General features: G+C 41.4%; 1 protein-coding gene across 4 annotated transcripts in view; it reads right to left on the bottom strand.

Annotated features, from left to right (window-relative positions):
* ARMC2 (armadillo repeat containing 2) overlaps window positions 1-13,556 on the bottom strand; it is a 282,422-nt gene that overhangs the window by 91,701 nt on the left and 177,165 nt on the right. For all 4 annotated transcript variants that reach the window (XM_073789488.1, XM_073789487.1, XM_019929553.3 and 1 more), the window contains one exon: window positions 3,121-3,197. In XM_073789488.1, the coding sequence (XP_073645589.1) occupies window positions 3,121-3,197 (77 nt within the window). The remainder of the gene's footprint in view (window positions 1-3,120; window positions 3,198-13,556) is intronic.

The raw sequence follows: 13,556 nt of genomic DNA, 5'->3' as shown, positions 1-13,556 counted from the left end.
TTCTCTGAAGGCCACCCCCTAAGGCCCTCACCTGGCACCCAACCTATACTGGTTCAGGGAGTCCGTGCCTGCTTAGAGCAGACCTGGTACCAATTAAGTGCCCCCGCAGTGGGTGCCTGGACCCTAAAAATGTCACACGGAGAGTTAGAAGTCATAGGGGCAATCAGAAGGTTCTGCAGAGAGAGACAGAGTAGTGAAAGGGTGTGTGGCTTATATATTTTTAGGGTGTTTTAACTCAAAACCAAGACAAGCTGACCAGGGAAGCCTGCTAAGAGCACTGGTTCTAGAGTCACTGTCTGGGTTTGACTCCTAGCTCTGTCACCTACTAGCTGACTCTGGGCAAGTTGCTTCACTTTCCCTCTGTAAAATGGGGTAACAGTGAGCATCTCCAAGTAATGGGATTACAGGTTATTATCTTCTTTTATGTGCTCCTGTATTTTCCCAAACCTCTCATGTACTTGTATTACTCTTGAGAAAAAAATACACAACACATATTAAATTTTCCAAGCAGTGGTGATATCACCCAGGAGAACCTGGACAGCTCTCCCGCCCAGTGTACAGGCCTTTCCCTGACACTCCATGCTGGAAACGGCCGCCCCCAGCTGCTGTGAGTCCAGGCTTGCTTTTATCAAACCTTCCTAATATCAAGAGGGGCCGATGCACACTGGGCATGAAGAGCATTTGAGCAGCCAAAGCAGATAGAAAGGATGTCAACAAAGCTGTTATTAAACAATGTAGGTGCTGTCAATGGTTTTAATAGCAAGGCTGCACAGAATCTGCCCAACCCCAAAGGAAGAATTCACCAAAACACACAGTTGAATTGTCTTTAGGACAAAACCAGTCCATATCAGTTCACAATCCCTTAGCCAAAACCTTTGGGACCCGACGCGGTTGGGGATTCAGAAAATTTTGAATTTGAGTAAGGCAATATGGTGCCCACACTGCATGACATACCACCACCAGCGGGGTCTCCTGAGGCAGCACCCTGCAGCAAAACATGGGAATACTCACACTAAAGAAACAAAGACTATAACTGGCCTCCCATCAGGGCGGGTCAGGCATTGCCACTAAGTGAGTTTGTGCAGTATTTCAGCTTTCAGAGCTTTTGGGGTTTCAGAATTGCAGGAAAAGGATTGCAGACCACCATCTCCATCTTTTGGATTATTACTTTTATGAATCTTCCCTCCCACTGATAAATCATGGTTATGGATCCTAAAAGTAAACATGACTATTCAAGCAATATGAAAAAGCCATAGTGGTTCATATTCCCAGGTATCAGACACAGTCAAAGTCCAAAGTATGCAAATAAATTCAACATATATCACGGCAAGGGGAAAGCCAGGAGATAATAAGCCAGGCAAAAAATATAATAGACAACTATTTATGACACACTTAAATTTATTAGAAAAACAGACCTCAAGTCCAATCAGTTCAAAGCAGCCTTTTCACCTTCTATGCGACATGCTCTTTAGCAGGACCGCTCTACGAGAAACCACGATTATCAAACCGTTTGTCAGGACAAACAAAACTGATAACATGTTCACCCCAGGAAGAGCTGAATTACAGGGGTGAGCCAGAAATCACAGAGCAGTTTATTTAGCCTTTGGAAAGGAAAGGCCCTCGCAGGCCCTTCTGAATGTTTCTGAGACTTGTTTCTTCTCAGAACAGCAGTTTGCCAGACACTGTGGTGTAAGTCTGCTTTCAACCCTCTCCCAGGAACCCCTGTGCAAGCAGTGGTGTCCGGCTATGGCCTTTCGCCTCCCACACCTCCTCCAACTCTGCTCTCCACAAAACTCCCATTTTATACACTAACCCAGCTTCTACCCTAGAAACTGAAGCCTAGAGTCATGTGACTACTTTTTAAGATCCACAGATGACAAATAAATACAGTTTGTCTCAGTCCTGGGCAACAACCCATTTAGAAAGCACTTTCATCTAGGTTCACAGTTTGCTAAATATAAAAATTATGATTCAACAGGAAATTGGGTAAGTCAAGCAGAAATTTCAGCATGTTTTTGAAGATTTTGCTGTCTCAGTTGTTATAGTTCTTAACCGCAGCTTTGAGTTCTGGACACAAAAACTTGACACAATGTTTATTGGCTGCTGTTTTTAGCATGTACACGTAAGATGCTTAGCAACAATGCTGATGAGGAAATCAGTCTATCTAAGATTTTCCTGAGTACTACAGAAATTTCCACTGGTCACAAAAGTCATTTGATTGATAAGAAATTAGTTCTGAAGGTAATAAAATATTTTTGAACTGAATATTAATTTGGTTTCATAAAAGATCACGTGCACCAAAAAAAGTATGAAGAATGTAACAAACACCTGTGTACCCACAAATAGTTTGGTCAAATACTAACTGTATTTTTATTCTCCTCCTTATTTCAAAGAAATAAACATTACAGATATTGTTAAGGCTCTCTGTGTGCCTACCCCATCCATTCCCCTCCCCAGGGGTTACCACCACTCTAAATTCAATGATTATTTTTATCATGCTTGACTTTACATGTTTACCACATAGATCTGTAACCATAAACAACACATGTCATTGTTTTTCCAACTTAATTTTTTCATGTAATGTTATGTTTGTAGTCATTTCATTCACTATTATAAATGTGCTCTGGTTCATTTTTCTAACTGCTATGTTCCATTGTATGAATACACTCTGTAGCATTTCTAGCCTGTGATTTATATTGTTTTATACTTTCTCAAACAGTTTAAGTTGCAAAGGGCTGATTTCACATAGTTAATATAGTTTCATTTAAGGGAGCCATGATTTTGACTCAAGTATTGAACTTAAGAACAATGTGGATGTCAAGTTTTGCAACCTTCCAAGTGCTTTTGCAAAATAATTTCTGTGCAGTCATTAAGACTGTAATCTACAGATGCTTGAGGCACTAGAGCCGGGTAATGGTAAGAGTGCTAAGACTGTTGTGAAAATAATAAAAATTTATCAAAATAAATGCTGACATGTGACCAAGCTGGACTAAGTTCCTGGAATTTTCAAAGAGTGAGCCAACATCAGACCTCTTTAGTGCAAATGATTATCCTACAGATGGAGATTCTGAGGATAAGATGAAGGAGTGCTGGGGACCTCTAAGAACACGGGAGCCTCACCTGTTTTGGTGTCTAGCCTGCTCCGGTCTGAGCTTCGGGAGCATAAGGAGGCCCCTGAACGCCTCTTCCCCTGGTCCCTGGGAGGAAGAGGAATACACACAACACTCAGCACAAAAGCCATAGCAGTTCTCTTTTTGTAAGTGTCAAGAGTCAAGAGTTGGCTAAATATAATTTCTAAAGAAACCAGAAATGGAGTTTGGTACTCCATACCTCATTTCAAGCAACCTCTAATTTTCAACTGAGATTTATCTTTTAAAGACAAGTCAGATTTGCTTTACAATATGAAATACAGCTACTAGAAACAACAACAAAATAAATCCAAAGTTTATTTTGCAAATCAAAAAAACTGATTAAGGATCTACACCACAAGAGGTCACTGTTGCAGTAAGCAAGAACTCTGGTATGCTTGAATCACAAAAGCCTAGTAGTGTTTAGGGGCTGGAAAAGACCTCTTTCTCTCACACTCTGGTACACACGTGCTCCAGGCAAGAAGACTGTTCCCAGATTGGTCAGATGTGGCGAGGATTGCACGGCAGGGTCAGATCTGGAACCCACGTCTCATTTTTCCAATTCACTGCTCTTCCCACCAAATCACTAAGTCTCCTGTCTCCATTTTATAATTTTAAAATTAATTAATATTCTCTAAAAAAATTTTTTTTAAGAAATATTTGACATGATAAAAAATCGAAGGTAAATTCTAGCAGTCCCCAGATGACAAATATTCTGTGTTTCAAATGAAAATTTGGTGGCTGGCCAACAGCAGGATTATATGCCTGGGTTTTTTGTTTTGAAGCTTATATACAATGTAGAGATGGTCTATGAAGGACATAACTTCTCTTTAGCTAGAGCTGATACTTAAAACACTTACTTTTAAATATCTGTACAAAATTCCAAGGTAAAAAAAAAAACTACTTAGAGAATAATAGCGCAAGTTTTACAACAAAAATTTCATTTTCGCCATCAAATATAATATTTGCCGCAAAAATCATAAAGAATGCACACTCATGTGGCCAGGGTCACCCATGAACATCTGTGGCTGTCCACTGCTCCTGCTTCCTGCGTAGTGAGATCCGCAGCAAATGTTCAGTGCTGTGTCTTGGCCCTTGGCCTTGACTACTGCCCCAAGGATTCGTTTCTCCAAATATCGTTTTTTCCATAAACATTTCCTTTTTTAAAAAACACCTGATTTAACACTTCCTTTTATCGTACAATAGAGAAAAGATCGAGTTACTCTCCCCAAAAGGGTCTAATTATTTAATACTCTGAAACAATTGCTTTATTTTTATATACAGTAAAATCATAGATCTGGTAGCAAAATATTCTGGCTAATCCAAGAAAGAAATGGGGATGGGATCCTTTCTGTCAACACTCTCAGAGTAGAGATGCAAATGGAGATCTCAAAGAAGACAGAAATAAATAAAGTCAACACTATGAAAAGGCAGAATACCAAAAGTTTGGCAGGGTATAAGGCCAAGGAAGTTCCCAGACTTCAATTCTAGAAATAAGAAAGTCTGAGGACCACAGAGACAAGCCTTTCTTTTCATTATGGTCCTAAACAGCTACTGAAATCAAGCAGGATAGTTTGCATCTAATGCAAGTCCCTGACCCATCCTCCCTGAGGACATGGCATCTAATGCAAGTCCCTGACCCATCCTCCCTGAGGACATGGCCGTGATGAGGCTGCCTCCGTAAATACCACAGTTGTGTGTCCCCATTTGGAGAGGCGATTAAGAAGGGTCCTTCTTATCAAATACCAAACCTTGACAGTGCTGGGTCTTACTGGTTCTCAAGAAGAGCACAGGGTTGGCACCCACTAACCCTCTGTGTGATCATCATGGTACAGTGGTTGAGTGTGCAGGCTCTGGGACCTAAACTACCTGGGGTCAAATCCTGGGTACAAGTATTGTCAGCCACGTGGCCTTGGTAAGTTACTTAACCTCTTGGCCTTGTTTTCCTTTTCTTAAAATGAGGGCAATGTCTCTACTTAGCACAGTGACTGGTACGTTTGAAGAACTTAATAAATTGTCAATATTCTTTCTCTCTTTTGTTCCGAGTAAACAAGCACCTGTCTGAGCAGCCCAGTGCTGGGTGTTACTGTGATAAAGAATGTATAAGACATTGCCCAGAAGTTTAAAATCTACTTTGAGGAACTAAGGAAGTTTTTTATTTTTTTAATGGAAAATTCTAATGGATTCTCTAATCAAATACTAGAACGTGAAATTCAGCAGGTTACAAGGACTAGAGGGATGCTGAAGAGGAAGTGATTACTGAGAGGGAGAAGTGGACCACAGGGTGGGACTTAAAAGCATAAAAGTCAAACCGACAAATGACAACACTGCTCTCAGTGGGGGGAGTAGCATGAGTGAAGGTAAAGAGGAGCATGAGAAGCCTGGTGGGTAGCGTAAGGGGGGTAACTGCACAGGGCCAGCAACTTAGGAATAGGTTTCTGCTGGCAGGTATCAGGAACAGCTGTCTGAAACTCTGTGTTGAATCAATGGGCCCAATTAGATGGGCAATAAGGATCTGTCCTAGGTTCTTATACGAGGAAATGGTGAGATTTGGAGTTCTGTGATGACAAAAGTATTTAGGAGACTTGGAGGGAGGTAACAAGGACTAATTCTTTGAAGGTGATAGTGGGACTGGAGAAGCAGGAACAAATTCAAGAGACCCTATAAATGAAAAGTTGATAGGATTCAGTGGATGATTTCAGGCAGAAGAAAGACGAAAAGGCAGACCTGGAGGAACAGGACAGCAGGGTTGCCATAACAGAAATGGGGAGGTTAGAGAGCAGCACAGTTTGAGGGGTAAAGCAGATCTCTGTTTTGCCACGTTGAGTTTCTGATGAAAAACGGAGCATCAGCAAAGGAGATGTGGAGATCAGGAAAGGAGCTCCGTTTAAAAGTCAAAGCAGTACACTGAGACTAGAGTTATCAGAAGAGTGGCTCAAAGACCAGAAGCTCAGGACACGGCCTTGTCTCAGATAGTCACAAGTAAAGGACAGAAATAGAAAAAGGAGTCCAAAGCGAGAAGACAGAGAAAACATGCTCTCGTGCAGTCCAGCATGTTGAGAAAGTGAGCGTGATTGACAGGTCCAGGAAGATGAGGACGGAGGAAGAACCGTCCGGTCTGGAGAGGGTAAGCCTAAAAGGGTTTCTGTGGAGCAGTGCAGCTCAGGACCCACAGAAAGCATGAAGTGGGGAGAGAGGCATCCAGAAAAGAAATTCCCTCTCTGCTCAAGACTAGATGCCCTTGTACTTAAAGAAGAACTGTCTCACTGTAAATTCTACCCATTGATCTTGGCTCTATTAATGAAACAAATCTTTATACTTCTTCCTCTTGACCATCCTTCAAATATTTAAATATGTCGTGGTCACCACTTAAGTTCATCTCCTACGGCTTAAATCCTATGGTTCCGCCACTTCTTAGCTGTGTGACCTTGGGTTAAGTTTTTAACCTAAGCTTTGGTTTCCTTATCTGCATATGAGGGGGTGGTAAATAACAGTGCCCCTCAACGTAAGGCTGTTGTGAGGATTAAACGACGTGATGTGGAATCGCTTAGCACAGTTCCAGGCACACAGTAAATACTCAGCAAGTGTTTACTATTATCATGGCTGTCACCACTGTTGTCATTAACAAACTCCAGTCCCTTCAACTGTTCCTCATCAAATCTCTTCGTCAGCCTGTTCAGTTACTCAGAGTGAGTGTCCGTTTGTCTGGAACCCAGCACTGAGCTAAAGATATGGCCTGAGGAGCAAAGAGGAGAGCTTCTAAATGATGCAGCCTAAAACTGCGTGAGCGGTTTTGGTGGTCACATCACAGTGTTGGTCAATTCTCGTCTTTTCTTCCATATGCAGCTAAAGGCAGATTTCCCCCATCTACGTTGGACTCCTTCTTATTAAATTTCAGTGTTATACTTGGCAAAGGGTTTCTGCCTATTAAATGTTTCTAGATCTTGATTCAAACATCCAGTATAATTGTTCTTCTTCTCAGCTTTCTGTTCCACGCTGTTAAAGACCATAATTAAATTTTTTTGGAATATCTTTTGATGTACCAAGAATAAAACAATTCCAGAAAATATTCTTTAAAGCTCTTTTGTGAAATCCTTCTTAAAGCCCCAATAAGACCATTTCATTAGGATATCTTCATCTACAAATAACGGAAACCTGATTCTAACTGACTTAAACAGTAAATGGAATTTACTGGCTCATGTAACCCAAAAGTCAAGCACTAGGGGTGGGTTTTAGGTGTGGTGTGATCAGGGCACTGGCTCCATCTTTCTGCAATTCTCTTAGCTCTGCCCTTCCTCTGGTTCCATCTGTAATCAGGTTGGAGTCCTGAGGAAAGCATAGTGGGTATGGCACTCCCAGGTCTCTCTGCTGTAGCCCATATGTTTCAGAGCAAAAACAAGGTCCTCTCTTCCCAATCATTAACAAGAGTCCCATCTTTCACTCTGAACAACCAGAACCAAGCTCTGTAGCCAAGGCAACGTCACACACTGACTGAGTTACTACTGCCCATACATGCGTCAGTCACATTGGCAGCATCTACTTCTGGATCATTTATACTCCAAAGAAAGAAAAGTATATTTCTTTAAAAGTATTCCAAAATTCAGATTTTGCTATAATTCAGACAGTTCTTCCAATTATTATGACTGAGGTTCTTTAGTCAGGGGTCAGCAACTTTTTCTTAAAGAGCCAGACAGTATATATTTTACACTTTGTGGGCCAAGTGGCAAAACAGAGGCTATTAATGTAGGTACTTTTGTAACCATTTAAAATGTAATGATTTTAAAATGCAGAAAAAAATTCTCGGCTTAAGGGCTGTAAAACAAACAAACAAACAAACAACCAGATGGCTGGCCAGATCTTGCTCCAGGGCTATAGTTTGTTGACTCCTCTGGAGCAATAGCTAAAAAGATATTAAGAAGCAGACTAAACGGTGGGATCTGGAATTAAGAAAAAATATATAATAAATTTATTTCCATTTGGGAAAAAATTACATGTAAAAAAATGGAAAAGGAAATTTTAAAGGATATATATGATAAAAAGAAATTTAGGAAATTTGAGCTAACATTTTCCTTGCCCTAAGAAGATGACACTTCATTTTTAGAATTAGACTCAAGTTGTATAGATTCCAGTCAGGTAGTAAATATCTTAGGCTCTGCAGTCACTCAGTCTCTGTCACAACTACTCAGTTCTGTGGCTATAGTGTGAAAGCAGCCAGGGACAGTAGGTCAATGAATGGGCGTGGCTGTGTTCCAATAAAACTTTATTTATAAAAACAGGTAATAGGCTGGATTTGGCCCATGGGCCTCAGTTTGCTGGCCCCTGCTTTGTAGTCTCTTTGATTTTTTTTTTTTTACTGCAATTTAAGAGTACCACCACCAAAAGGTGGTGGTCCCTTTATCATGTCTTCACAGCCTGAAACACCAGATACACAGTTTCTAGACATTAGTACTGTCTTAATAACTAACACTAAAATAGAATTCTACTTAAATGGTTAAATAGAAACACAGTGAAATGAAAGAACATGATTTTAAAGGAATGGTCCTAAGATCAAAATTTTGATAAAGTCCTCAAAGGTAACCATAGCCTTGGGTTGGTGGTCCAAGATTTAAAATATACATTTTTAAAGATTATGCATATATTCTTGTACCTTTTTCAATGATCACTAACTGGTTATTACTCAAGTTCTATATGCAGAAACTTGATTAGACACTGCTTTGTAGCTAACCACATTAGCTTAACTTAGTTAGGCTTAAATTCCCTTAGCTTAGAGTAAAAGCCCACAGTTTCACGCTCCCCTTCACCTTCACAGCTCCAGTTTCAAGGCGCCTCACGTGAAGAGCGCTGTAACTTTTCACCGCGGCAGCTACGGGCACTTCAGCACAGGGGAGAGTTGCTGGCACTACCCTCTTCCGTGGCGTTATTGTGGAAATGATTACACACCAGTTTCCACAATCTGCTCTCCATCCCAATGTCCTAGTGGGCTGCTCCAGCTCACACATCACCATCTCCCACCAGAACTGCTACTGCTCTCCCGTCTCCAATCGTCCTTCACGCGGCTGCCAGCGTCACTCTCCTGAGAACCCCTCAGCACTCCACGCAGTCTACAGCCTTAGGACCCATGCTTCCGCTACACTGGGCCATCTGCCTTTCTTTGAACCTGCCGCCACCAAGTCAAATCCCCCCTGCTTATGCTGCTCCTTTAGCAAAGAACACAGAGCCCCACCTCTATTGAAAACCAGCCTCAAGGGGCATCCCAGACTCCACAGACCCCAGGAAACCTTCCCTGATCTTTAAGTCAGAGTTAGGTGCTCTCATCTCTAAACTCCCAAGGCGCTTTCTTTCAATTCTCCTTTCATTCCTCCAGCATTAGAGTCAATCATTGAACAGTGCTTCTAAAACTTTGTGTGAATTCAAATCACTTGGATACCTTATAAAAATGCAGATTCTAATTCAGCAGGTCTGGGGTGGAGCGTGAGATCCTGCATTTATAACAAGCTCCCGCGTGATACTGATGCTGCTGGTCTAGGGACCACTCTTGAGCCTCAGAGCCTGACATGCTGGTAAGGTTCTCATGGACAGGGTCCATTTGTGTATCTCCCAACCCCGCTAGTGCAGGGCTTTGCTTATCAACAAATTCTTATCGAATGGAAGCTGTCAAATAAGGTGGGATTCTACAAAGTCATTTTGATCGATGACTGTCTTTTCCGAATGCAAAGTTTCTCAGCCACATTTACTTAATTTCTTAAAACAATAATGACTTCATTATTTTTGAAAAAATGATATATTTATTATTTTTTAAGGCCAGGCAATATAAGAAGTACAAAGAAGATTTAGAAAACCATCTAAGATCCCACCACCAAGAAATAAATATCGTTAATGTGTGGCAAACATCCTTCCAGACATATTTTGCATATATTCAGATGAAAAGATAAAAGAATGAAAGAACAGAAGGATGACTTGGAGGGAAGGGCAGATAAAAGATACATATAAATGGGATCATACCATACGTGTCATTGTAATTAAAAAGTATGAAGTATAAATTTTACTTGAATATGACAGAGAAATAGAAATTGAGGTGAAACTGAAGGAATTGTAGAACTTCAGATGAATGGGCCTTCACAAGAGACATTAGTTTCTAAAAGATCTCTCTAAAGTTAAGAAAAGAATGAAAAACATTAGCAGGCTGAAATCACTCTTTTTTAACTATATATTTCAATTTCAGACTGTAGCTACTGACAAATCTATTCCCTACTATGAAGTGAAGCGATTAGTACTCACACTTCCTCCCAAGTACCAGTTTTGGTTCTTTATGCTAATATTACACTGTCAAGGTTTCTGTTCTGTAACCATCGTTTTCAGAGTTGTTTACGCTTTGTTTTGTTTTGTTTTGTTTTGTTTTTGCGGTATGCGGGCCTCTCACTGCTGTGGCCTCTCCTGTTGCGGAGCACAGGCTCCGGACGCGCAGGCTCAGCGGCCATGGCTCACGGGCCCAGCCGCTCCACGGCATATGGGATCTTCCCGGACCAGGGCATGAACCCGTGTCCCCTGCATCGGCAGGCGGACTCTCAACCACTGCGCCACCAGGGAAGCCCCTGAGTTGTTTACCTTTAATTCAGTATGAAAACAAAGTCAGTACTCACCATGAATGCTTTTACCATAGCTTCTCCATTTGAGTTCTGAATTTTGACTCACCATTTTGTTGTCAAAAAGTTTTCTAGAAAGCGCATGAGTACCACAGTTCCCAAATCCATTCACATTTGAAAATGTCTGTTGCCTTTTTGCTGAAGGAACTTGGCTGGCAATATAATTCTTGGGTTATCCTTCTTGTACTTAGGACTTCATAAGCCTTACTCCACTGTCTTGTGGCACTGAGAGGAGCTCTAACAGAACCAGAGGCAGCCTGCCTTTTTTTCCTTCTGTGTGACTTGCTTGTTCAGCCTGATGGCCATAGGATACCTTCTCGCATTTACCCACCCAATCAACAATTGCTAATGGAGTGTGTACTACGTACTGGGTAGTATTCCGGTGCTGAGCGCTACTGGAGACGTCTTAGTGTGGATGACTCCGTATCAAATTTTGTTGGGACATGATGTGTCCATTTGAGCTTCAAATTCAAATCTTTATTTCAGAAAGTTGTCTTCTATTATGTTGATATTTTTCTTTTCATTCTCTCTGCCATTCTCAGTGGGTTGTTGTGAATATTAAATGAGTTAATACATGTAAATCACTTGGAAGAGTGCCTAGCACTTAGTCAAAGTAAGATGGAGGACGGGGAGGGGGAGGACGGGGAGGGGGAGGACGAGGATGCCTTTCCTCTTCAGGGATGCGAGTGCCGTTCCTTCCACACCTATCTCAATCTCTCTGATCATTTTTCTATTTTCTTATTCACTTCTTTATGTATGATTTCCTCTAGCTTATCCACCATGTCTGATTGCATTTTCAGCTGCTTTTATTCTCACTTTTAATTTCTAATGTGGCTTTTCTCTCCACGTTTATACATTTTTCTTTCATTCTTTTTTGAGAACTGTGAGCATATTTGCATTCTTTATGTGGGCTTAAAATCTCTAATTTGAATTCTTATAACCCAACAAAGAGCTCTTTTCCTCTTTTTTTAAAAAGAGGGTAACAACATTATCTGTAATTTCTTTGACACTATGGACAATTGTTTTAACTCTCCTTATTCTTGGAGGGTAGTTCCTTTTGCGATCCATTTCCTTCATCTGTCTTTTGTTATGTTCCTTACAAAGCCCATACTCAAGTTCCAAGTTAACTCTTGTGCTAACATTACTTATCTTGAAACAGAGCCATGTATTTGTTGAAGAATGAAAATGGTCCACGGAGGGAGAGAACTGGGGTGCTCGGCAGCTTCAACTTTAGTTTTCCTGAACATCCATCCACCAGGTCTTGTTATTTTTCTTGACCTGCAGTGTGTGTTCCCTTGGTTTGTATGTACCAGGTTTCATGACTCACAGAAAAGCCCCTTTACAGGCTAGGTTCCTTGGGTTCTAATCTATCAAACTCCCTCCCCCATAAACACACACACCAACTGACTGGATCACAGGAAACGAGGAGAGCGTGTCACCCTCAGCTCCATTCCCCCTGTGTCACTTCACACTCTGGATCTTTTTCTTTTTTTTGGCCGTGCCGCACAGCTTAGGGGATCTTAGTTCCCTGACCAGGGATTGAACCTGGGCCCTCAGCAATGAAAACACAGAGCCCTAACCACTGGACCACCAGGGAATTCCCCACACTCTGGATCTTGAAGGGGGCCTCTACTGTGGCTTCCCCACTTCTCCTGTCATTTCTTTCATTAAAGACTACTGGATACACCTTTCTTAACTAAGAGACTCGCTTTTAGTGAAATTTGTTTTTTGCTGGAGTCTGAGGAGGTGTCTGCTCTCAAATTACCCCCCTGTCCTCATCTATATTTCATAAAGTCTAGTAGGTTAACTATACTCTTTTGGTTGCAATATTCCAAGTGACATAAACCTAATCTTAAGTACCATAAGCTGTTCCTGTCAAAATAAATCAATAAAGGAAAGAAGAAAGAAAGATAAAAAAGGAAGGAAGGAAGGAAGGAAGAAGAGGGTAAGAGAGAGAGAAAGAAAAAGGAACATATTGGCTCATGAAACAGAGCAGTCTGCAGTGTGGATGTGGTGGCCTCAGGCACAGCTGGATCTAGGGGTTTATATGTCATCCTTGAACTCAGTCACTGTCTCCATTCCTCGGCTCTGTTTGTTTCTACATCACTTCCCAGACAGACTCACCCTCCACAAGGCAATGAAATAGCCACTGTTGGCTCCAAGTCAACATCATCTTTACAGCTTGTGAACTTGGAGAAAGAGCACTTTCCCCAAAGGCTTTGGCAAAAGTCCCAGGGGAGGATGCAATTGGTCTGGCTTGGATCATGTACCCACCTCTAAACCAACAGCTATCATTCCACAGCCTATAGTGAGGGCTGGGAGGAGATGGAAGTGAAGGAGCACAGTTTTTTCCACTTTATAGATTAGAAAACTGACTCCCTGAAAGTGTTCAGAGACTTGTCAAAGAACACACAGCTGAATCAAGTGGCTGAGAGAGAACCAATCCTAAATCCACAGACTCTGGTCCCCCAACAAAGAGTTCTTGACTCTCCACAACTGAATGCTGTTGGGCTTTCCTCCTAAAAGTCACATTTCCAAACCATGAGAGTTTGAACAATGTTTATACAGAAAGCCCTAAAAGGTTTTAAAAAGCAGATGTATAAAGGGGTTCATCAGATAGAACCACTGGATGGATGATGGATGGAGATATACACACAGACATATTCTAATGGAAGCTATTTTCAAAACATGGCAACATAAAGTAAGAGAAGACAGAGTGTTGTTAAGAGCAGGCCTGCCAAACCTTGACTGAATCCTCAAACGGACACACAGACTGTCGTAACTG

The sequence above is a fragment of the Tursiops truncatus genome, chromosome 12 (assembly GCF_011762595.2).
Source record: "Tursiops truncatus isolate mTurTru1 chromosome 12, mTurTru1.mat.Y, whole genome shotgun sequence".
In the NCBI taxonomy this organism is placed as follows: Eukaryota; Metazoa; Chordata; class Mammalia; order Artiodactyla; family Delphinidae; genus Tursiops; species Tursiops truncatus.
Note: the sequence above shows the minus strand (reverse complement) of the source record. Positions and strands in the feature narration are given on the sequence as shown.